Source organism: Kryptolebias marmoratus, linkage group LG24 (assembly GCF_001649575.2).
Source record: "Kryptolebias marmoratus isolate JLee-2015 linkage group LG24, ASM164957v2, whole genome shotgun sequence".
Classification (NCBI taxonomy): domain Eukaryota; kingdom Metazoa; phylum Chordata; class Actinopteri; order Cyprinodontiformes; family Rivulidae; genus Kryptolebias; species Kryptolebias marmoratus.
The window spans coordinates 784,809-807,079 of NC_051453.1; the positions used below are offsets into that span (position 1 = coordinate 784,809).

At 40.0% G+C, this 22,271-nt stretch overlaps 1 protein-coding gene across 3 annotated transcripts in view; it reads right to left on the minus strand.

The window, feature by feature from the left end:
* nos1apa (nitric oxide synthase 1 (neuronal) adaptor protein a) overlaps positions 1 to 22,271 on the minus strand; it is a 135,959-nt gene that overhangs the window by 33,325 nt on the left and 80,363 nt on the right. For 2 of the 3 annotated variants that reach the window (XM_037974116.1, XM_037974118.1), the window contains 3 exons: positions 18,127 to 18,265; positions 15,161 to 15,378; positions 1,102 to 1,263 (listed from right to left, as the gene is read on the minus strand). In XM_037974116.1, the coding sequence (XP_037830044.1) occupies positions 1,102 to 1,263; positions 15,161 to 15,378; positions 18,127 to 18,265 (519 nt within the window). The remainder of the gene's footprint in view (positions 1 to 1,101; positions 1,264 to 15,160; positions 15,379 to 18,126; positions 18,266 to 22,271) is intronic. The other variant, XM_037974117.1, reaches the window with a different exon arrangement.

Genomic DNA, 22,271 nt, shown 5'->3' on the forward strand with positions numbered 1-22,271 from the left:
CTAAACTATAAGGATGCACGATTAACTGTGACCGCAGCGGAGAAAAATAACAGGCAGAGCCAACATTACAGCTCGGGAGAGGGGGGATAAAATAAATACACCCAGTGGTTTAAAAGTGAGCATCTGGTTGGATTTTATGGACATCCCAGAAAGTCCAAACTATAAGAAACACCTGCAGCCTCCTGGAAAGGCACTACCAACCAGACTGATCCCAGGAAAGGAAGTTTGGACAAACTTAGTGGTGCCCAGGAAGCAGACTGACATCAAAATACTACTGTGGGGTTTTTAAGCATCCTGTCAGACAAAAGCTCCACAGCTTGTGTTATTACAGGAGGATGAGACGAACTATAAATCAAAGACCTGAAGTTGAATCATTAGACCAGAAAAGATTCATAACGCTAGAATAACACAGTAGAATCACAAAAATATTAATGGGTGTTGGTAAATTACTTGACCAGGGGTAAATAGGATTTATTGTGATAATTACTGAACACTGAGCAGGTAATGGAGCAATCAGAAAGCAGATCACTCACTCACAATTACCCACAACGACTCCTGCTCATGTGGGAGAGAAGTCCCAGTGCATTATTGGACACGATTGGAAAATATCAGCAACTCGTAAATCAGAAATGCATACTTTTTAAACACCTGCAACACAAAAACACGTTTTAATATCTGCAAAGATCTCAGAAAATCCTCCAAGATGTTTGGAGTTTTAGAACCACAGCTCAGTCAGAGCTGTTGTTTTTCTTCTTTATAGTTTCTTCTAATACTTCTGCACACTTTGTGCTGTTTTAACCATTCATATAATCAAAATGTTCAGTTCGATCAGGAATAATGTGCTAAAAGTTTCGCTCATTTTAGCTTATAGAAACTGTTCTGGTATTTGTAGTTTTTGGCTATTGTTTTATTATTTTTAGTTTTGAGACTCGGCTATCCTAATTTTAACTTTTAGCTTCTTGTCTTGCTAGTTTTAAATTATATTTATGGTTTTACTAATTTAAGCTGTAACAATTCATTTCAGTCCCTCAGCAGTCAGCGTTCACACCGCTTGTTTCAGGAGGAATAACTTATCAGACAGAGCGTGTCTGGGAAACATACCTGTGCTACAGCCACCTGCGTCTGCTGCTGCTGCTGCTGGAGCTGCTGCTGCAGCAGCTGGATCTGGTGATGGACAGACAGGGGCGCGCCAGGCGGCAGCGTGCCCGATGCCGGGAGCAGCATCCTGGGGCTGGACAGCAGCAGAGAAGCCTCCTCTAGTTCCTGGAAGCAGGCAGAAAGGAGAGGGTTGTTACTGCTGGTTGAGATAAAAACACTGCAGATATATAACGACTGGCATGAAGGTGAAAGTAAACACAGACATTTATTTTTCATCTTTATGCCATTTCAAATTCTGTTTTAGAATAGACAAACTACCGTAAACAACTACTTTTAGTTTGTAACGATGAAAACAGAACTATTGATGAATAAATAATACATGACTAAAATGCTTTACAGAACAAAGCATCAAAACAAGAATCTGAATGTGAAACAGAGCTGCTGACGATCTGCAGCAGTGTGTTGGAGCCGTAACACTCCCATCACTCCACCTGTCAGAAAGGGATTTTGTCTGTCTGACAGCAGGCAATATTAAAAAGTAAAACTTAACAAACCCCATTAGTCATTTCAGGAGTCCTGAATCCAAGGCCTCGGTCTTGGAGAGAAGAATTCATTTTGACATGACGTGGACTGAATATAAAGCATGAAACAACTACACAACTACATTTTTCTTCAAGCAACAAAGATGAATACTTTTATTCACACTGTGTCGTTGTTTTGTTGTTGCTGTTAGAGACATTTCTATGTTGACTGAAAGAAGCAGCGTATCATTTTCCTCATAATTTACTAAAGAAAGTCTCCTCTCTGGTTATCGCAGCATGTGTTACCGTTGCTCTCTGTGTTTTTTATCACGCTGTACTGCAGCCAAGTCTGAACACTCTGTGCTGACTGACTTCCAGCAAAGTTTCATCCATTAAAAAAGAGAAAAGGACAGGTGCTTTAAAGGAATTGTGATGCTGGCAGGAGTCAGCAAGCAAGTCAACGCCTGATTAAATTGAACCTTGTTCTGCCTTAAGGAACCTGCATGAAAGCACATTACCATCTGTCCCTCTTTAGGCACCTTCTGGTGTCAGACAGACACTCGTGTTTGCTCACGCTCTCAGACCCAGACACACTCCGCGTGAGACGAGTGTATGACTGATGGCCTGTCAGAGATGGCTCCTTTAGGTTAGCGGGAGCTAATTATCCAGCTTGACAGGCTGTTTTGGGAACAGCCCAGCAGAACAGGGTCTTGTTTCAGCGGTTGGACACCAGTAAGGCACAACAATAAATCTACCTGCCCAGAACTCCACAGGCTACCGTCCTGCCACTAAAGGAGGTCTCATCACTTGGACATGGACCTGTGGGAGAGTGGCAGTGGATCCTTGAAGACTCTGTGGATCAGGCTTAATGTAGTGGATAAACCAGCTGGGATCTTTCCTGTTTTTCACCCATTTAGCACAAAGCTTTTCCTGCTGGAGGAGTCTGGTGTGACATCAGCACGTAGGAGGAAGTTTCGTCTCTTGTGTCAGTGATGAGGGGCATTCATGAAGAATGTCTTGTGACGTTTGTGATTGTTTTCAATTTTATCACGAGTCACAGAGGCATGCTGTCCTGACATTTGAGTACATTTGTACAACAAATTTTATTCTAAAAATAGTAACAGAGTCATTGTGGATGTTTCCAACCCATCTGACTCCCGTCATGAGCATCTCCAAACCTCAGTAGACACAGAGCTGTATTTCTGCACTGGAGCTTTCCTCTGATGGAAAACCTGTCCAGCTCTAAAAACGACACCAATGATAAAAAAATGATTGAAAACTGGTCCAAATCTGCCTATTATTACTTCAGCAAATTAAATCATAAACATAGGGGCTGCTGCCAAGCCGAGGGAACCATGTGGGCGGAGGTGGACAACGGAATAATGTGCACGGATAAGAATGCAGTTTTGCAAGCTGTGCATACAAAAATAGGCGGCAATTTAAAAAACTTGACATTCAAAATGCAGCCACAGGGGTCGCCGTCGCTTGGTGGCAAACAATCAGAAATCAGTAAGGCTGTAACGGAAAATTCACATTTTCCTGTAATCTTGTGTCACCAGTTAGTCTCACAGCTGCAGCCCGGTGAGACACAGCCTACCTTGGTGATAAAGCTCAAGGTAAGCCAACTCTGACTGTTTAATCATGGCAGCTTTTTATTGGTTCTTGGTTTCTCTAACCCTGTCTGCAGCCTGGAAGGAAAGATTTGACCCAGCAACGACTCTGCTAATATGCAACGACTGTCTTTGTGCCGGAACCAGTGCTTCTGGTGGTCAAGGTAAAAGAAAACCTGGTGCTGAGCAGGCTCTGGCCCTGGTTCAGTCCTGAACCCTCCAGAGGTTCTGCCAGTCTTTAAAGATGCTACAGCGTAAAACACAAGCATTTAGACCAAACTGCTTCCTGCAGGGGCAGTTCTGGATAACGATCTGCTTTGCTTGCAGCTAATGAACCTCCAGCTATTTTTGACAGCGCCTGCAAAATTTCTAATGTTTTTTTTCTTTTAGATTGTTCTCAAATATGTGCTCTGGTGTATCACACTGCAAAGTATTAAAACTAGGCTGTCAGAGCTTCAGATCAGCATATATGTCTGTGAATAACAGCGATAGAGAATGTATTGGATCACATGAAGCCTCTTTGATGAAGAGCTTCTTTAAAACACCTTTTTTACCCTCTCAAGAGTTACTATGAGGCACCGGAGACAAATGTTCAACAGGCTCTGAAGCTGGCAGAAACGGAGAAGATTCAGTGAGTGGAAGTGTGAATGAGATGATTCAGCACTTGGCAACATTTAGAAAAAAAAAATGACATATTTGGCTTTTAACAACCGTGGACAGAGGAACAACTCCATATTACAGCAAAACAGGAAGAAATACAGACTTAAAGAGACTGTCAGCAGCAGCAGGAGAAGAAAACTCTGAGCACTCGTTCCCATCATTTTTTGATAAGAAAAAACATTTATTACTGAGCACAAATCTATTTAGCCTCCATAGAATACTCTTGGAGAGACTGAATCTATTTAACTAAATAAAAACAAGAGGCACTTAAGAAGCATAATAGATTATTTGGGATTCTTTGGGCCGTGATTAGGTTTCACAGCTCGAAAAACTTTACTCCCATGGCGTAGTGAAGCTGGAATGAACAAAAACAGCAATATAAACCTTTGCAGAAGAATACATACTTAAAACCAAAACGAAAAGCAGAAGATCAAATCAGAAGCATATGTTTGAGGGTTACAGGCTCGCCGTAGGACAATGTTGATGTGTTATTTTAGCAACGTTAACGTGACAAATAAGAAGACTGAAGAGACAGGGAGAAGACTTTTTGAGATGTAAATAAAAACAGAATTAAATGATTTGCAAATCCCATAAACTCCTTCCTTAAACAATTGTCTTTTTAAGGTTTAAATCACCAACCTTCTAACAATTTAAAATGTTTTTTTTTTACAAACAGGTAACCATTTTGCTCTACATTCAGCCAATCATCAATTCACTAAGGTTGTCTTGATCAGTCACACTATATTTATGTTGTTTTGACCAATCATCATCCAGCTGTTCCACACAAGATGGAAAAGCTTTTAACCTGAAAGTGGAGGTAAAAAAAGACCCCATAAATAAAGTTATATGGACTAAAGTAGGCGGCAGTTTTGAATTTGCACAGAAAAAAGAAATTAAAGTGCCACTAATAAATATATAACATGTTAGGTTAGGTCTGAAAACATCTGCTCTGTTCTTCAAACTGTCAGACAAAGGAAGAAACTCAGAAACAATTTAGATAAAAACAAACAAAAAACAAAATAAGAACAAATAATTGGACTGTGTGTGTGTTAAATGTATAACTGTTTATTAATGTTGGTATTTATGAATGCCGTATTCATTTTAGGGTCCAGAAAATAAAAACCCCTTTAACGAGCTACAATGACAGCCTCTAGGCCAAACAGATTGTTTTAAATTGAAACTCATCCCCTTAGTTTGACCTGTCATCATTAACTACCTTGAGAAACAGGCTATAACTAGAAAACGCCACATCGTGACAATCCCAAATAAAAGTTGGATGATACATATACTCAAAGACTGCATGAAATGCTCTGAAATTCATAAAAATACAAGAGTGCATATATTTCCTTTGATTGGATGAAAAAAGAAAATAACAGCAGTGACTCAGTAATTATCAGTATCAATGAGTCTGATGACAGAAAGCAGAGCTTTACCCTCAGTGTGCTCACAAATTCAGTGATTCATAAATTTGTTTGTAGCAACTACACACAGAGGACAGGAAAGACTAAATTCAATCTGAGCATAAAAGAAGAAGTCTTCGGTCTTCAGTTCTGCTTTTATTACACATTTCCCATGCATTCGGGTTCTGTGCAGGCAGCTTTCAGATCGTTGTTGCATACAATGAGACATGCTGAGAAACAGGGACAGACTGTTTATATGAGAGGGAGGAAAGTGAGACAGAAAAGTAACTAAAGATAGATGACGAGGGATTAAGGAAGTCGTTATTTCTCCTCCTACAGCTGTGATTACACTAGCTGCACCCTGACTGTCAAACAGACTGCCTCCTCCCACACACACACACACACACACACACACACACACACACACACACAGGCTCAAAAAAAGATTTGTCTTGTTCTGGCTTCCTTCACTGCAGACAGCCTTGGCTACAGATTTACAACTTTATCGCAGGATCCTTCTGCTCTGCCTCTGACTGGAACTTTATACCACACCATTAACCTTGAAGTCATTAGATCGGGAAAAAGAAGTGAAGAGGAGCTCACTTAAATAAAGCATATGCTTGACACTTTTCCTTCAGGTTTCCTGTTTCTATGAATAAATCACACCAAACTAGTCTGGTTTAGGATTAATAAATTATATAATAATAATGAGACAACGTCTCTGTTATTTAGCTTAATCATGTTTAAATTGTTATCTTCTGGACAGATTTGGACTCATCACACTGAATATAAAGTGCTGCATTAATTGATTAGAGAAATAGATTTTCAAGTCATATTTTAATGAGTAAACCTTTACACTTTGGACAGCCCCAGGCAGTCGGCCTGAATCTGCAGGCTCTTTACAATAAAAGCTTAGTCAGGCAGATCGGAGATTTTCTTCATTAATCTGGGAAGCAGTTTCCTCTTGAAACACTGCCTTTTACTTTGGCTTCAGCATGTTCTGTTATTGAGAACCAAGCTATCTGGGTATTGCCTAAAGGAAAACTGACAATTTCCAACCTGGGCGATATTTTAACAGTGTATCTGGGAAAAGAGCAGAGGGGTGAGTCTGCCTTACGTGGAGGACTAAAGTGTCTGGGAGTCTTGCAGAATTGAACTGGAATGAGAACGGTCAGCAGGGGTGAGGAAGCAGTGGACACAACAAGCTAAGCTACTGATTTACTGGTCCAACTACTGGATACGATCATAACTGACAGAACAAGATCCCAGATACGAGTGGCTTCAATGAACTTCCTATGTAGGAGGGCTGGGTGAGGAGCTTCATCATCTCAGAGCAGAGTTGCTGCTCCACCTCATCGAAACGAGTCAGCTGAGGTGGTCCAAGCATCTGATGCTTCCTGGGCACCTTCCTCTGGAGGGTTTACAGGAACATCTCACTTGGACGAGACCTCAAGGCAGACCCAGGATTCCCCTGAGGGTTTATATATGTCCTCTCTGGCCTGTAGATATCTTAGCATGATCATTGTCACTGGTGACCACTAATGAATTTAACCAGACAGTTGGTTTCAGATTATTTATTATAACTGTCTGATCCAGTCTCACTAATCTTAAATTCTTAATAAAGAAACCTCTGATTGATTGGGGTCACAGAGCTCAGATCTCTGTTGTTTTTCATCACTTCACCTATAGGTTGTTGGTCTGACCAGGCTGCTTGAACACCTGAAGATTAAACTCTTGGCTGAAAACAAATCTGCTTATTTAACTTCAGCAGAGGCTCTGTGGAAGCAGCACACAGTAGAGGTAAAGTTTTCATCAAACAACATAACGGATTAAAGGAAGAGATTTGTATTTCTGGATGATCTGCTAATCTCTGTGGTGAAAAACTGTTTTATAGATTTGTTTTTGGATCTGTTCATGCCAAGGTGATTCCAATCTTTAAACTAAATATTAAAACACAACTTTGCATAGCTTTACAAAACTTAGTACTACATATCCATCTATCCATCCATTTTCTTCATCTTCTTTTCTGTGTAGGGTCACAGGGGAGCTGCACCTCCCTGCAGCGGTCACTGTGTGAGAAGCGTGATTTATAATTTATTTAAAGACAAACAAACAAACAGAAAATGGCTTTTCAACAGATATTTGAGGATCACAGGTTCTCAATGCCTGAATCATTCTACTTTTTGATACAAAAATGTTACGAACCTCACAGTAATATTGACTTTTATGACATTAATGCACTTTAACTCATCTGCACTTTGTGTTGTGCAGAAATGAGCCACATTTCTGTCAGATTTACAAACTATCTACGGCAAACTGAAATTCTCCTGAGTTTCAAAAGAGAAGAATGGAAACACTCCTGTCCATAAATCCCATTTCACTTATCATTGCATTTGCAGTAAAAATTTAAACACTGATGGTTACTGCGGCCAGAAGAAGAAATGCTAAACGAAGCAACTGCTTTTCCAGACGTGCAGAGATCTGCTGCAAATTTACCAACTAAGGTTCCCTCTCCCTTAACTCCTATTCCCATAATAATAATCATCATGCATTTTACAGTTTCTAGGAAGTCTGCTTTTGAAGCCTCAGACTTAAATAAATAGTGACGGCCATCAAATGCAAACAACTCCTCCATGAAGCCAAAAAGTAGTTCAGTATTCAGCCTTGGCATGTTGTAATGAATCCCACTAGGATTTAACTTAGCAGATCTGAGGCTGCGGCTAAGATAAACAGTCAGGCCTGAGCTAAGCCTCTTTGAAACATCACATAAAGCATGCTCTGCACAAAGCCTGGAAAAAAGACGTCTTTAGATGTGCTTTTTCATAATTATGTCCGAGGCTAATTACAATCAAACACAGCATTCTTTTGCTATAAACTGATTGATGCATGTCATGTAGTTGGAGAAACTGATCTCTACAACATATTCCATCAGTCTGGCTTTAGATCTGTTATTAGGGACTCAAACTAAAATAAATCTTTTAAATGTTGCGGAATATAGTTTTAGAAGTTTTGAATTGCTTTCCACTTCATAAAAAGAAAATTTAGGCAGTTTTACAAAGCAGAAAGGTTATATTCACATCCAAATAAGGCCTGGTGGTCAATAAAAACCAAATTTCCAAGCCTCTGGGCGAGAGTTACCAACACTCTGCTGCTGATGAAAAACAGCATACAACATGGCTGTGATACCTTTCACAAACAGCTTCTCATTTCCTTTCCAATTTCAACAGAATGCTTTCAATCTCAAGTCCAACATCACATGAGCTTTATTTTGGAAATACAGTCTAAAGACTCAGGGACTGGTGGGGAATATGCACCAGTGTTTAAACACATTTTAAAATCCTGACTGCCTGTTTGTTCTGTTTGCCTGCACACAAACTGCCACTGTCCAAAACATGCTAATTAACATGCCTTGTTTACATAACCAATATCTGCCTCATCATTTTTTTATTGGTGCCTGCCACAGAGTTGGGCATTTACGAGCACTAATTTGCATATCCATGTTTATTTGCGTCAGTGGCTCTGAGTGGCTGATCTGAGGCCTTGAACTTCTGCCGCTCCCAATTAAAACAGTCCAGGGAGAAATAGAGTCAGACAAAGATGTCATTTACTACTTTAAAACAACCCTGAAAAGTCCTTTCATATTGCTGCAAATTAATATCATTTGTCCATCACCCAGAGCAAGTCTGTTGAAGTTTGGCTCAGGAAGTTCAGAGAAGAGGAGGAAAGTTTGCTGGCAAACGTTGGAGCAACTTAGGTTCACAAGCAACTGTAGGCGAACGGCCCATTTCTTTCAAGCTGCAAGAAAACTGAACAAAGATTTATTTAGTGCTAGTCGTTCCAGACCTTTGACCTTTTCTAGAAATCAAATTTGGACTTTTGAATATTAAGTCTGAAAACCCCTGGTCTATAATATTACCTGAGTGACACAAACAATTATGTGTGACTTTCAGGTATTTATAACTGTACAGGTTTGTGAGAAACCATCACTAAAGTGTGAATATTTTAATTTTATTTCTTCTTGCCTTGCGACTCCTCAACAGCAGGCGGTTTAAACGCATCTTTAAAAGTCTGCACACACAGACTGGTCGGGAAATAAAGTCAAGAGACGACAAAGCTATCAGGAGAAACTTCTTAGGAAGCTGGAGCCTCTAATAAAAAGGCTCAAGAGGCATTTTCACAAAACCCCATTGAGACTACAGTCAGTGAGGAGCTGAGAGGCTGCTTTTTATTACCTGCCTGAGTATTAAAAAGATAAGTCTCCATCCTGCAAGGCAGCTGAAAAGTCCGTCAGGGTGAAGGGACACTTGGTGGTTCTGCATCATCGTGAGTTTAGGGTCAAGAAGAAGACGCTGTTGCTATTAAGGAATAAAATGTTGGAGCCAGAGGGAAACTTTCAACCGTGAAACCTTGTGTGTTCGAGTACAGCTTATAAGCAAACATTAGGAATCTTTAAATCCACACAGAAAGTAGTTTAATCTATTTTAATGCTAACTTATATGCACTACAATGTTTGTTCAGAGTTCTAAAACCCGTCTTTTTACCTCATACCTCAATCCTCCCTCCGAAGAAAGGCTTTGTGTCATCAGACTTTTATCCTGAGGATAGGTGTGTAATCATAGCTGAGGAGAGAATTCCTTGGATTACAGGAGTGACTACTTAAGCTCCTACAGCCAGGAGCAGATATGTATACTCCACAGCACTTAGCAAACGGTGATAAAGACTCATACAAGACTTCTTTACAAATTTCCAGGAGAAGTTAAAATGTTTTCTAAATGTAACAGAAAGGAATTTATTTCAGTTTATAGTTTTGGGACAGGTGAGGTGAGGGAGTCAAAATTAGGCGTAAAATGTCTCAGAGGGAAGGTGGGGCATGGACCAACGTCCTTCAGAGACTCAATCAGATAAAAGAAATCCCAAAAAAGTTACTGTAGGTCTTTAAACATCTATAATACCAAATAATAGGAAAACATGGAATCTAAAGGTAATCTCAAAGTGTAAAATGCAGGACTAGAAGCCTGTGGCACTCTTTTCACGACTATCTGATCAGAAGAAAACTAAAGCAGCTTTTTTTCCGAGCCTAAGAAGAACAAATAAAGACAAATAAAGGAGATCTTTCAGTTTTCTCTCCTTTCCTTTCAGTAATGGTTTGAAAATGATGCAGATCCTGATTCAACATTTGCTGCTGGGCTTCATTTTTCTTTTCACAGCATGGAGAGGCTGTTTGACTGCTGTCCAAGTTTTTTCCTGCCACAGCACACAGTCGAGATCGATAATAGCAATTTAACAATAAAAAGGAGAACTATTCGGGCAAGCTGGACATGCACATTTTGTTTTCTAAACGCCTACGCTGCAGGCCCTGAATACAAGGTGAAGCTTTGCTTTTCTGCTCTCATAACTTCTGATTTGGGTTCAGATCGTGGGGGCAGAGGTCAAACAGATGTTTCTCCACCTGTTCAACTCCTCCAGGTTTTTGGGGCTATTCCCAAAGCTGATCTGAGGCAGAACCTCTGCAGCGTGTTTGAGTCTGACCTTTAGTCCTGGCTTAGACAGATCCTAATGAGAAATCTGCTTCTGTTCAGTCTGAAGGAATGAAAGATCAATGTTCTCATACTATAAGTTTAGTTTTCTGTAATAAAAGGAAAAAGCAGATGAAATTAAAGAGAAACTGCCTGTAGAGCTTCACCCTATTGTTTTGTATGTTTAACTGTTCATTTAAATGTTCAGCTGACATTTCTCTTTATTAACTGCATCAGTACTGGTTTTTGTTTAGATCATATTCTCATTAACTAATCACTGAATACAATAAAAGATGTGAAAGAAAAAGAAACAAACAATGAGGACATCCGACTCTTCGCTCCCCTCCGTGACTCCCTAACAACTACTACAGCCGTCACATCAAACCGAGACAACGGCCAGGAGGCCCAAAGGTCTGTTCGTTCATCTGCTGATGTTAGGTCTGAATCAATCCAGGCACACTAATGATAGGATGGGAAGAAACCGAGAGCTGTGCGCCTGCAGCGCTACACTCATAGATCAGAGTGCTTACACCTGCCTGACAGCAGCTGAAAGTGAGCCAAAGGCAAAATCTTTATAAAAGCTTTTGTTCTACAGCTTCACTTTAAAGCATCAGAACATGAACACTCACCTTCTGTTTCTAAATCACACAGAAGGAAATCAACTGAAGCCAAATTACATTTTCTTGTGTTCCCCTTAGGTGCGGAGTGACCCTGTGTCCCTTAAATTCAAACTCAAAAAATGAGGAGACTGAGCTACGAAATGGGACATATTTAAAAAGCACCTCATGTCATTAGCTGTGGCCAGATCCTTTCATGTAAAAAATCCATCTGGGGAACATTTTTTCCCCCCAATTTGTACATGCTTCCTTCAATTTGCTTTTGCAAACACAATAAATAATTTCATTGTTATGCAACAGATACACAGATTAATACATCTATCATGTCTGCATTAAAAAAGCAGAATGCCTGAACTGTCTTCAGCTAAAAGTGTGATGTTGTTACTTTTGTCCTCCAAACACCTTCAGGTCAAACATTTCGTACAGCTCTTCAATCAACTTGGCTGTTTTAAACGCACTCTATAAATAAAGTTGATTTGTTTTCATAAAGACATAAGAAGCATTTGCCAAAAATCCAATCTGCTATCCTTAGATCTTGTAGTCTCTACTGTAACAGATTGGAGATTGTTTTCACACTTTTTGCATCAAAACGGAGGAATAAGACAAAATGATCCTGAATGCTGATGGATTTATTTGTGGTAAGTGCAATCAGAGGGTAAACAATTTCTGCTGTAGTTAGTCACACACTAGCTACCTTGTTTGCCACTAATCAGATAAACTCATGATAAATTAAAACTCCCTGAAATATTTCTGTCTGTAGCATCAGACAGTCTCAGGACTTCTCCTCGACCATAATGAAGGGATAGGAGTGAAATAAACCTTAAACTAATACACCACTGTCTTAATAAGCACCCAAGTAAGGATGGTTGAGTTTTGACATCAAGTTAGTATTTAGTGTCATGCACTATTAGCTCCTTTTTCTTTTGTTCTGCACAGCACTCACTTTTTATTGAAGCAATCAATAAGCATGTGTCTCTTGCCAGAAAACAAGTGATGTTTATTACAACGTGTAAACTGCACTTATCTCTAAGCTGTGGCTTCTACCATTCCAGTTTGTCTGGTAGTATTACTCTTTTTTGATCCTGCAGGAAAGCCAATTGAAAAATAAATAAAATGTTTTGACTCAATCCGTGCACACAAAGCCAAAGGTAGGATTGATGTGTGCTCTGTAAGTCCTCTGGGATCGTTTCACTGCATGGCAGCGAGGGATTTGTCAGCCTAACGGGACCTGACAGAGGGAGAATGAACTTTAACACTCAGGCTGCTTTCCCTTTCATGAGCTTCCAGAGAAACCCTGCAGTGAATCAAATCCTTCTGCGCAAGAACAGACGTGCACAGCTGAAAATGCATCCAAATGGGTGCTAATGCAAAGGCACAGGAGACGGACACACACGTACATCTACTCCCCGTCACTTTCAGCCACACTTCCATTTCATCTGTCAAGTGCCTTAATGTGTCAAAGAAACTGTTCTGAAAATCTACATAAGTAACATGAGCATCAACGAGACAAACTGCCACGTGAAGACACGTGCTCACCTCACTGACCTGAGAACAGGTTGGAGCTGAGGGCTCGTTATTTCACTGATTTCACGCTATGTTGCCTTCAATCAAAAGCTGCGATGAAAGCGCTCATAAATTTACTGTTATTGGCCCTTCAAGACTGTCAAACAGATGAACAGCTCAACTCTTGGACTGAGCTGGGATCCATTAGGAGTTCTTTATTCTGATGAGTCTTCATGAGGCTTGTTTCAGGAACAGGGGAGCCTAAGGTGACATTATGGTCTCATTTGGATCTGATGAAACGTTTAATAGACTCTGCCCATAAGTGTCGCCTTACAGCTAGTCTCTTTTAATTATTTTCAGATTTAACTGAGAAGGCCTAAAGAACAAGCTAATTATCCCAAGATAGGAGCAAATCACAGCTACTACCTTCAGGGGAGTCTTTGGCACATTTAGTGATGACTCATGGAGAAAACAAAAGCAGTAAGCAAGCAGATATGGTTCAACAATAACTTCATGCTTTTTACTCAACATGTTCTCTAACCAGTCCTGTTAATGCATGAATGCTGAGTCAGCATTTATATATCAAAACATGCAGCTCCATAGGAAATACTAGGCTATTATTAGTAGTATTTGTTACTTTTTAACTTTATTTACTTTACTGGGATCTCTTCAGTTACCTCAAAAATATTGTTCTCTGAAATCTACTTCAACATACTCGCTCTATTTTCTTTCGTTTTATGCTTTTTTTTAAGCTTTTAGCTATAGTTTTTCTAATTTTAGCTTTGAGCAGTGGTTTTGCTGCATTTAGCTTTTAGCTCCCTTTTTTCTAACTTTAGTTTTTAACTAGAGTTTGGTTAATTTAAGCTTTTATCTATGGTTTAACAGAGTGTAGCTCTTTGCCTGTTTTGTTAATATTAGGACTTAGATGCAGATCTGCTCATTTTAGCTCTTAGCTCTGGTTTTGCTGATTTCAGCTTCTGTTTTGATTGTTTAAACTTTAACATTTCAGTTCATAATTCATTCTTCAGGACTCAGCAAACTCCATTTCAGCAGAAAAATGCTTTTTCTCTAGTTTAAATTTGATTTTTCCACTTGAATTTTTTGGATGTACAGTAATAATATCTTTTTAGAGGGCTTGTAAAAGAGGCTGGATTTTGTTTTTATTTTTGAGTCCAAAAGCATGTCAAAAGTATTGGAGCCAAGATTCCATCTCCCCCACAATAAAACACAAGCATTTCTCTAAATGGACTGTAAATGAGAGAAAGCGTTCCAAGGAAATAAGCAATAATTCAGCAAACAATAAAAGTAACGGAGCACAAAGCAGCAAACGGAGTCAGACTGTGGGAAACCACAGCAAAATTAGGACATAACTGCTGCCAGTTTAATGCAAAATCATGGAGTAGCATAAGAAACACCAGATTCCTACATTTCCCTTGCTCAGAAACACAATTCCACTCCTGCACACTGCTGGAGTAAACAACAGGAGTAAACAAAAGTTACTAAGCTGCTCTGCCAGCTGAGCCCCACAGCTGAGCTCACACTCCTCCCAACAGACCACCTTTTAAATAGACTCTTGTGGAGAGTTTCCACAGACAGTCTGACTGAGTGGATCTGATCTCTGACACTACGAGGCCACACAAACACAAACGCATGCTCGGGATGACTGGCTGCAGACTTCTGGAGCTCAGAAGACGACACACCGCTGACAGACGACGCAAAGTGAGAGCCATTTCTCCGGCTGCGCCACACACCAACACAGACGGGATTTACCCGGGGATGAATGGACGAACGAAGTGTGCAAAGATGTACTTCAATGGAAGACGCATCGTGGGGAAACCAAGAAAGGGCAACGCCTGCAATTCATTTTTAGACGAGCATTTCTCAGACTGCAGCTGAAGGTTTGTATTTTTTCCTGTTATGCGTCTACAAACACAAAACATATAAATATAAAGCTCCAACCAGCACGACATTCAATTTCTCAACACCTAGAAACCATGACTTGCAAACTGTAAGATTTATTTTACAAACTATTGGATCCCTGACGCCACATAAATCTCCAGTTCTGATCACCTGCAAACAAACCAGTGCTAGCTGTAAAATAAAAACACTTGTCACCTGTTTCAGCAGGAACTTGTCTGGCTGGTGGCATTTATTGATTTTCAGTTAGAAACCAAAACTAATCTTCTTTGTTGCTGGAAGTGTGAAAACTCCAGCCCCCGCCCAGGTGTGACTCACCTTATTTTCAGACAGGTTGATGGCGGGCGTCTTGGCGGTGGCATCGAGATCCGTCACTCCTCTGTTGACGTTCAAGTCCTCGGCTGGCGGCGCCTGAACCGCCTCTTCGGCGTCGATGTCCGTCTCCTCGGCGACGCTCATGGTCTTCTCGGCACCTGTTGGCTCTTGGGCTGAGCCGAGCAAAGTACACACACACACAGGTGGGTAAGCACGCACGCCTGCATACACACATGGAGGCATGAGCATGCGCACACACACACACACACACACACACATGGGTGGACATACACAAAAGAGAGTGAGAAACAATTTCTGCACTGTGTCATACAGCCTTACATTTTACTTTATTTACTTAACCCTCCTGAAGCGAGAGAGAGACAGAGAGAGAGAGAGAGAGAGCACTTCCTCCCTTTTCATTTGTTGTCATTTGTAATCATCAAAATTAAACGAAATAAACATTTGAAATATATGAGTTTGTATGTAATGTATGAATATAATATACAAGTTTCACTTTTTAAATGGAATTACTGAAATCAATCTACTTTTTCATGATATTCTAATTTTATGACCAGCACCTGTACATCTAATGATTAGGATCTGAGAGTTTCATTAAAATTTGTCCAGAGGTTTTTTTTTGCCTTTGGCAGTGTGCAATAACTACATCTACTGTAAATGCTAAAAATAACAGAAATAATAAAGGACTCGCTGCTCGATGTGCACTCTCCGCAGCACAAATCAAATAAAAAGGCTGAAGGAAAATATTCAACCTTCACGTAAATTACTACATTCCTTTATTTTGATGAGATTTTTTTATGGCGTATTTACTAAAACAAGTTGAAAACCCAGGCTGGTCTGGGTATAATTCCTTTGCAATTAAAGTTGAATAAAAACTTTAGTTTGGTGCAGAATGGACTGTAAGTCCTGTCCCATATTTCACCCCATACTGTACCCTGCAGGTTGTTAAACTTGGTGCTAACTGAGGGGCTGAATGAAGAGTCATGTCTGCGTCTTCTGTTAATTGAAACGATAATAACAGTTTTACTATTCCCAACCTTACCTTATTTGTTTATAAAGACCATACTCTGGATTTGATCCCAAAGCTCGCTTGCATGTTTGCTGAACACAAATCCACTGCAGCAAAAACATTTTCTGAGAGCACAACTTTCTCTTCTCCTTCTCATCTTCCCTCTGCTGCTAGGTGCAGTTTTCAATTTCTTTTTTTCAACTTTAATCAACTTCCTTACTTCATCTTTTATTGCTCATCCTCATCCCAAGTTTCTTTTCCATCTAATATGCATTTCTTTTTCTCCTCTGCATGCCAATCTTCTAATCCAAAATCTCCCACTTCTCTATCCCCGTTCCTTTCATTGCCACAATAATTAGTTCTCCAGATAAGCTCCTTGGCTGTGGGTGACGGCTCTTGTGTTATTTAACACACCACAACAATGAGTGCAAGTCGGTGTGTGTGTAAAGGCCTCTCTTTGTATGCATGTGTGGTCCTCTAACAATCTACAATCAAAGTGCGAGGGCAATCTTTTGGCTCATCAGAATGTGAAAGCAAGCTCATCCCTGGAGGGGGTTTCGGAAATATTGTGTTCCTGCCTGCAGTAATGACTGGAACAACCGTGTAAAAGAGGTCCACTCGTGGACTCTTTCTTCTGCTAAATGTCCATGTCCGTCCTCTCAGACTTCATTCAGAGCCACGTGTCTCTGGGCTGCAGGGAAGCCCATCCTGTCTGGGCACGAGGCAGCAGATAAGAGTAGCTCAGCCCACCAGAGGTAATGTGAGGCGCTCCTTTTTTCCTTTGAGTTGAACCATCCGTAACATTCACTCCTGCTTGTGCAGAGGAGTAAGTACTTCCATGTCAGCGTATGAGGGCTTCTTTCTGTTACCCTAAAAAGCTATTCCCTGTGTACGAACAGTGCTTAGCAGACTGTTTATTTGTGATATTGATAACTAAAACAATATATCATTTTTTAAATTATATTAACACAAAGTTCAATGTTTTGGTAAAGAGAGAGATCCCAACAAATCCCAAAGACGTCAGGGGCAGATTTGGCCCAGTGGAAGGGTGGCTGTCTTTCAATTAGAAGATTTTAGGTTTGATCCCCAACTCCTGCAGCTTGAACCCCCCCACCGCCCCAGATATGCTCACTGCCACTTGAGTGAGAATATAAAAGTGCTGGAGAGTTTAAAATCTATAATAGAAGCAGAGGATGAGTGAACAGGTAAATCAGAAATTTTGCGGAAGCTGGAGAGGTTAAAATGTGTTATATAAGTGAAAACCATTTACCATTTTACAAATGAGAGTATTTTATTCTTTTTACTTCGAGGAAACTAGCACAGTAAGCACCCTTCACTATAACCTAAGGCAGATGATAAAAAAGTCAAAGTGGTTGCCTTAAATATTTATAGACAGTTCAAAATAAAAAAATGTACATTCAGGGCAGATTATTCTGTCTTTTATTTAAACCTTGAAATATTGTGCATTATCTTGACAGAAACACACAAGTTGAGGGAAAAAAGTAATTTAAAAATAATTTACAGTATATTCATCATTAAAAAAAAAGATTGTTTTGCCAAATGAAAGAATGTTCCAGTTATTATGATTATGATATCTAAAAATTAACAAAATCAAAGTTTCTGCTGCAGGTACGAAATAATAAAACTTAACTGATACCACTCTTTAATCTTGGGATACAGCAGTGATCAGGATCTAATTTATATCGAAGCATTTTAACAGAACAGTGAAATGCTGGTTTAGAAATATAATTTTTCGTATTAGAATCTCAAAAACTCTCATCAGAACCTGCAGGAGTGCAGGAGCTTCCGAGGCTGCAAAACCAGCTTTCCCTTTCAACAACTTCTATTGAAACTTCACCAGATCTCAGAGCAGATTATCAAAACGTAAAGCTAAACATGTATAGACAGAACCTCCTGTGCTCAGGGTGTGTTTGTTGTGTACCTGCGATAGACGAGTCGATGCCGTTCTTTTCGCCCTTGCAGTCCTCCTGTCCTGGGTTTTGCTGGGTGTGTTGCAGACTCAGTTTGTGACAAACCTCAAAGGCTTGGCCTACCGTCCGGACGATACGCATGGCCTGACTCTGGGTGGGTGAAGAGGCAGAGCAGAGAAAAAGACACGACTAGTGTTAAAATGTTTACAGGAAAAAAAAAAAACAAAGAGAGAGAGAACCGACTGTCCAGCTGAGCTTTTTAAACCTAAAGGAATTTAACAGAACACATCCTAAGTTGGCCAAAGATGAGAGGCAGTGAACACACACTCAACAGGAAAACTGAATTGGATGTGTCTGCTTATCTTCTGCTCGCCTCTGAAGACAGGTCATGTGAAAACAGCTGGGGTGATTTCCATCTGCTATCAGCCCGCTCTCGTCTGGACTGTTGTTGCAGCGAGGTGCAGCAGAGGATAAAACACAGACACCTGGCTATCAAACACCGTTCATCCTCATCTGAACAAACAGAAAAGATCCAACATGGCCTAAAGGCCAGGAAAATATAATCTGCCAAAGAACAAAGTTATTTAGCCAAAGCTTTGTCCGAGGTTCTGTTACCAACAGACGAGCAGTTTGTGATCTCAGGCTTCGTGTCAAAGTTCAGGTTGCATCCAAGATTCCAGGCTTTGGCTTTATCATTGAGCTGCTTTTGGTTTGGGCTCAGGATAACTCTTCAGAGCAAAGCAGAGAAGTTTGGCTGAAGCCTAATGAACTCTTACAGTGCATTTCTTAATTAGTATTTTATTTTTTCATCAGATAATGCTGCCTCAGCTCCGTTTGGCTCAGAGCTGGTTTCCTCAGTGACCAGCCAGTAGCTGCCACAATCAGCAGAAACAATTTATAGCTGCTAATGTGCCTCATACTGTCTGACCCATGAAGAACAACGACAGGTGATGACTAAGCTGCCTTCTTGGCATAAAACTACAACAGCCCCAACTTTGGTGTGTAATAAGACAGGAAAAGTTTTCTGCTGAGGCTGACCTCATTCAGGCCTGGCATTAACATCCGTCCTGGGCAATCTGATTGCATCTGAATGACATCAGAGTGCATTGAAGAAGGCTTTCACTCAGACCTTCAGAGGGGGTCTGGAGCCCTTTTACCAACAATAGTTTTGTATTTGAAGAGTCCATCGCATTTTCAATCTTCAGCTCCCCCTACAAAGGAAGCTAAAATCTCTGCCAGCCATAAAAACAAATTTCAGTCAGAGTTCTGCACGCTGAAAGCCTCAGATGTGAATTTGTTGTCATTCTAAAGAAACTGGCAACAAAACAAGAAATCACAAAATACACAGCAACAAAATAAAATGTCATTCTTTAAGAAAATGCAAATAATATTTTTGTCACAGTTAGATTTTTGTAATTTACATTTTTTAAGCTGTCGAATCAACTCGTAATTCAACGTAATTCTAATTATTTATATTACAGCGTCAGGTTTTGTAAGGTAGCTAAGTTGCAATAATAACATCACTGATAAAAAATAAGTTGTATACCAAAAAGAAAGAATGAATATTTTAATGCATGGGGACAGAAAACAGTGGAAATCTGCAGGGTTGAAGTAAGAAGAAAACAATCATTTAGCTCCAGGTTTAAAACTTAAAAACTCGGAGCTGGTACCACTCTTTATTCTTTGGAACATCTTTAATCTTTGCATCCGAGGGCACCACAGTGGTCTGGACTATATGCAGCGGAGCATATCAGCAACACAGTCAAGCGCTGGTTTAAAAATGTATTTTTAGTACCAGGATCTTAAAACCTCTCTTCACAGCCCTTGAAGCTGGTGTAGAGGCTGGAGAACAGCAGTGATGTGAGCTCCGTCCTTCGCTCCACGTCAGTCCTGGCAGCAGCATTGTTTTATGGCCTCTTTGGGGCAAATGAAGATTGATATATGAAAGCAGTGAAACTTAATTGGGATAAAAGTATGCACAAGCTTCCTTGTGTCTGTGGAAGGAAAAATAAAGCTTTGACCTCTGCATTTGTCCTTACATTTCTTAGTTCTTGAATTGATTTCTGATACGATGGAAAAATAAAATCCCAACCAATGATAAAACTTCCATTTCCTGCCTGGGAAATAACTGGGAGCAAATCATTTCCCTTCTATTGAACAATATAAGAACAGATACTGGAGAGAGAAATCTACAATAAACAGATAACATTTTCAAGACTTACTACAAATTGCTAAACAGTGACTTATTGTAGCATTTACAAGGTGTTTAAGCTTGACTGCAAAATAACCCAATAATTTAAAAGTTAAGCTTCCTGGTGACTCCTAAAAGTGCTCAACAGTGCAAACTGCATTTAAACATCAATGCAGGTAATCAGGAGCAATGTGCACTTCAGGATGTAACTCTAAGACATTTTGACATATTGACTGAAAACACTGGCAACCAATCTATGATTGGTGTACAACTCTTCTCAGACACGATTGCACCAATAAAGCCAACACTTAGCATCTAATACTAAAAGAACAACAAGAAAAAAAACTAAAGATTGCTTTGCTGTATGTTCACACTGTGTGATTGTGTACCTACAACCAAAGACAAAAATTAAAGAAAGTGCACGGAACAAGGTGTCCTATAAGATAAAACGAGCTAGCAAACTGGTTCCTTTCAGACTTTAACATTGCTTTTATAAGCCAATGTTCATTTCTTGGAGAATCAAATTATTTCCTTGCAGCTACCTTTATACAAGTTAGAGACTGTTGTGTTTATTTTGACTGAAAACCTAGCTCCAGATACGTCTCTGACTGTGTAATCCTGAAAGGGCAGATAGAAAATTAGAGAAAGCTGCTGCAGAACCTGAGTGTCCTGAATCTGCAGCACATCTCCGAGCTCAGGAACAAGAATTAACACAACCAAAACCAGAACCATGGAGCCTGATGATGCACGCAGGTATGAAGACATCCCCGACCAAACAGTCACTCAGATCTATTTAAACTTCCTTCACTACTTTGTCCTCACAAGATGCACCAAGAACTGTTCCCTGAATTATGATCTAGTTTTGATGCATAGCAATGCAGACACAAACAATTCTGCCAAACCCAGTTACACTCATGTAGACAAATATATATTCAAAATAAATAAAACTATATAATTGTTGGCTGTTAATTTTAGAAAGCTCCAAACGTTGTTGGTTAACGTTATAAAGCCAGAATTGTTCTCGAGTGTCAGGAAAAGACTTGCTGGCAGCTGTTCACCGTGTGACTTTTAGAGCTGTAAAATAGACCAACTTTTAACACTTCATTTCTTGAAATTAGTTCATTTAAAAAAACAAAACAGTTGTCTTGTTTCTAAACATTTCTCTGAGCCAATTCTCCAGTTAATCTCCAGTTTTGGCAGCTGACAAGGCGACTAAGTGATTTGTCACTCAAAATGCAAAGCCTCTTTGCTCAGCTGCAGAGATGTGTAATAGTTTTTATGGACATCTGTCACCATCTCTGTCTGGCTCTTTTGTCTTTATCGTTCTACCTATTACTTTCCCTTTCTGTCAGTCGGACTGAATAAGTGCACCGTCTCTGTATCTCTGTTATTCTACCTCTCACTTCTCTATACATCAAGCTGTCAGCGAGCTGGATCCCTGCAGCAGAGTTCGCTCTCAGAGGCTGTAGGATAGCACCTCATCAAAAATGGGATGCATTATTTATCCTGGATTACCCACAGAGGTTCAGTGGTGAAAGTCTTGGCACAAGTAAAGGGGAGGGGCAGAAGGGAGCATAACACAATCTAGGACAAAAGCAGGGCAAACAAAGGGAGAGGCAGGGGAATCGCTTCTGATTAAAGCTTTGCCATGTCTCTGTGCAGCGATGATGAGCAGATTCATTCATCTTCTCTGTTCCTCCTGGGATTGAATAGTGAACCCATCCTGCCAAAATGTACACATCTATCATGAAGTGTAAATAAAAGTTTGAAAAACTGGTGAAAACACTCAGAATTCTGTGACACTACAACGAAAGAATTGCCTATTTATTCACAATACTGAGTCAAGTTTGAGTCTCCACCATTTGCAGCCCTGTGAGATACAACAAGAAATCCACACAATCCAACAACAAAAAAAGAAAATATCACTTTAATGACCTTTTGTTCCCGTCCTTCAAGGCAAACACA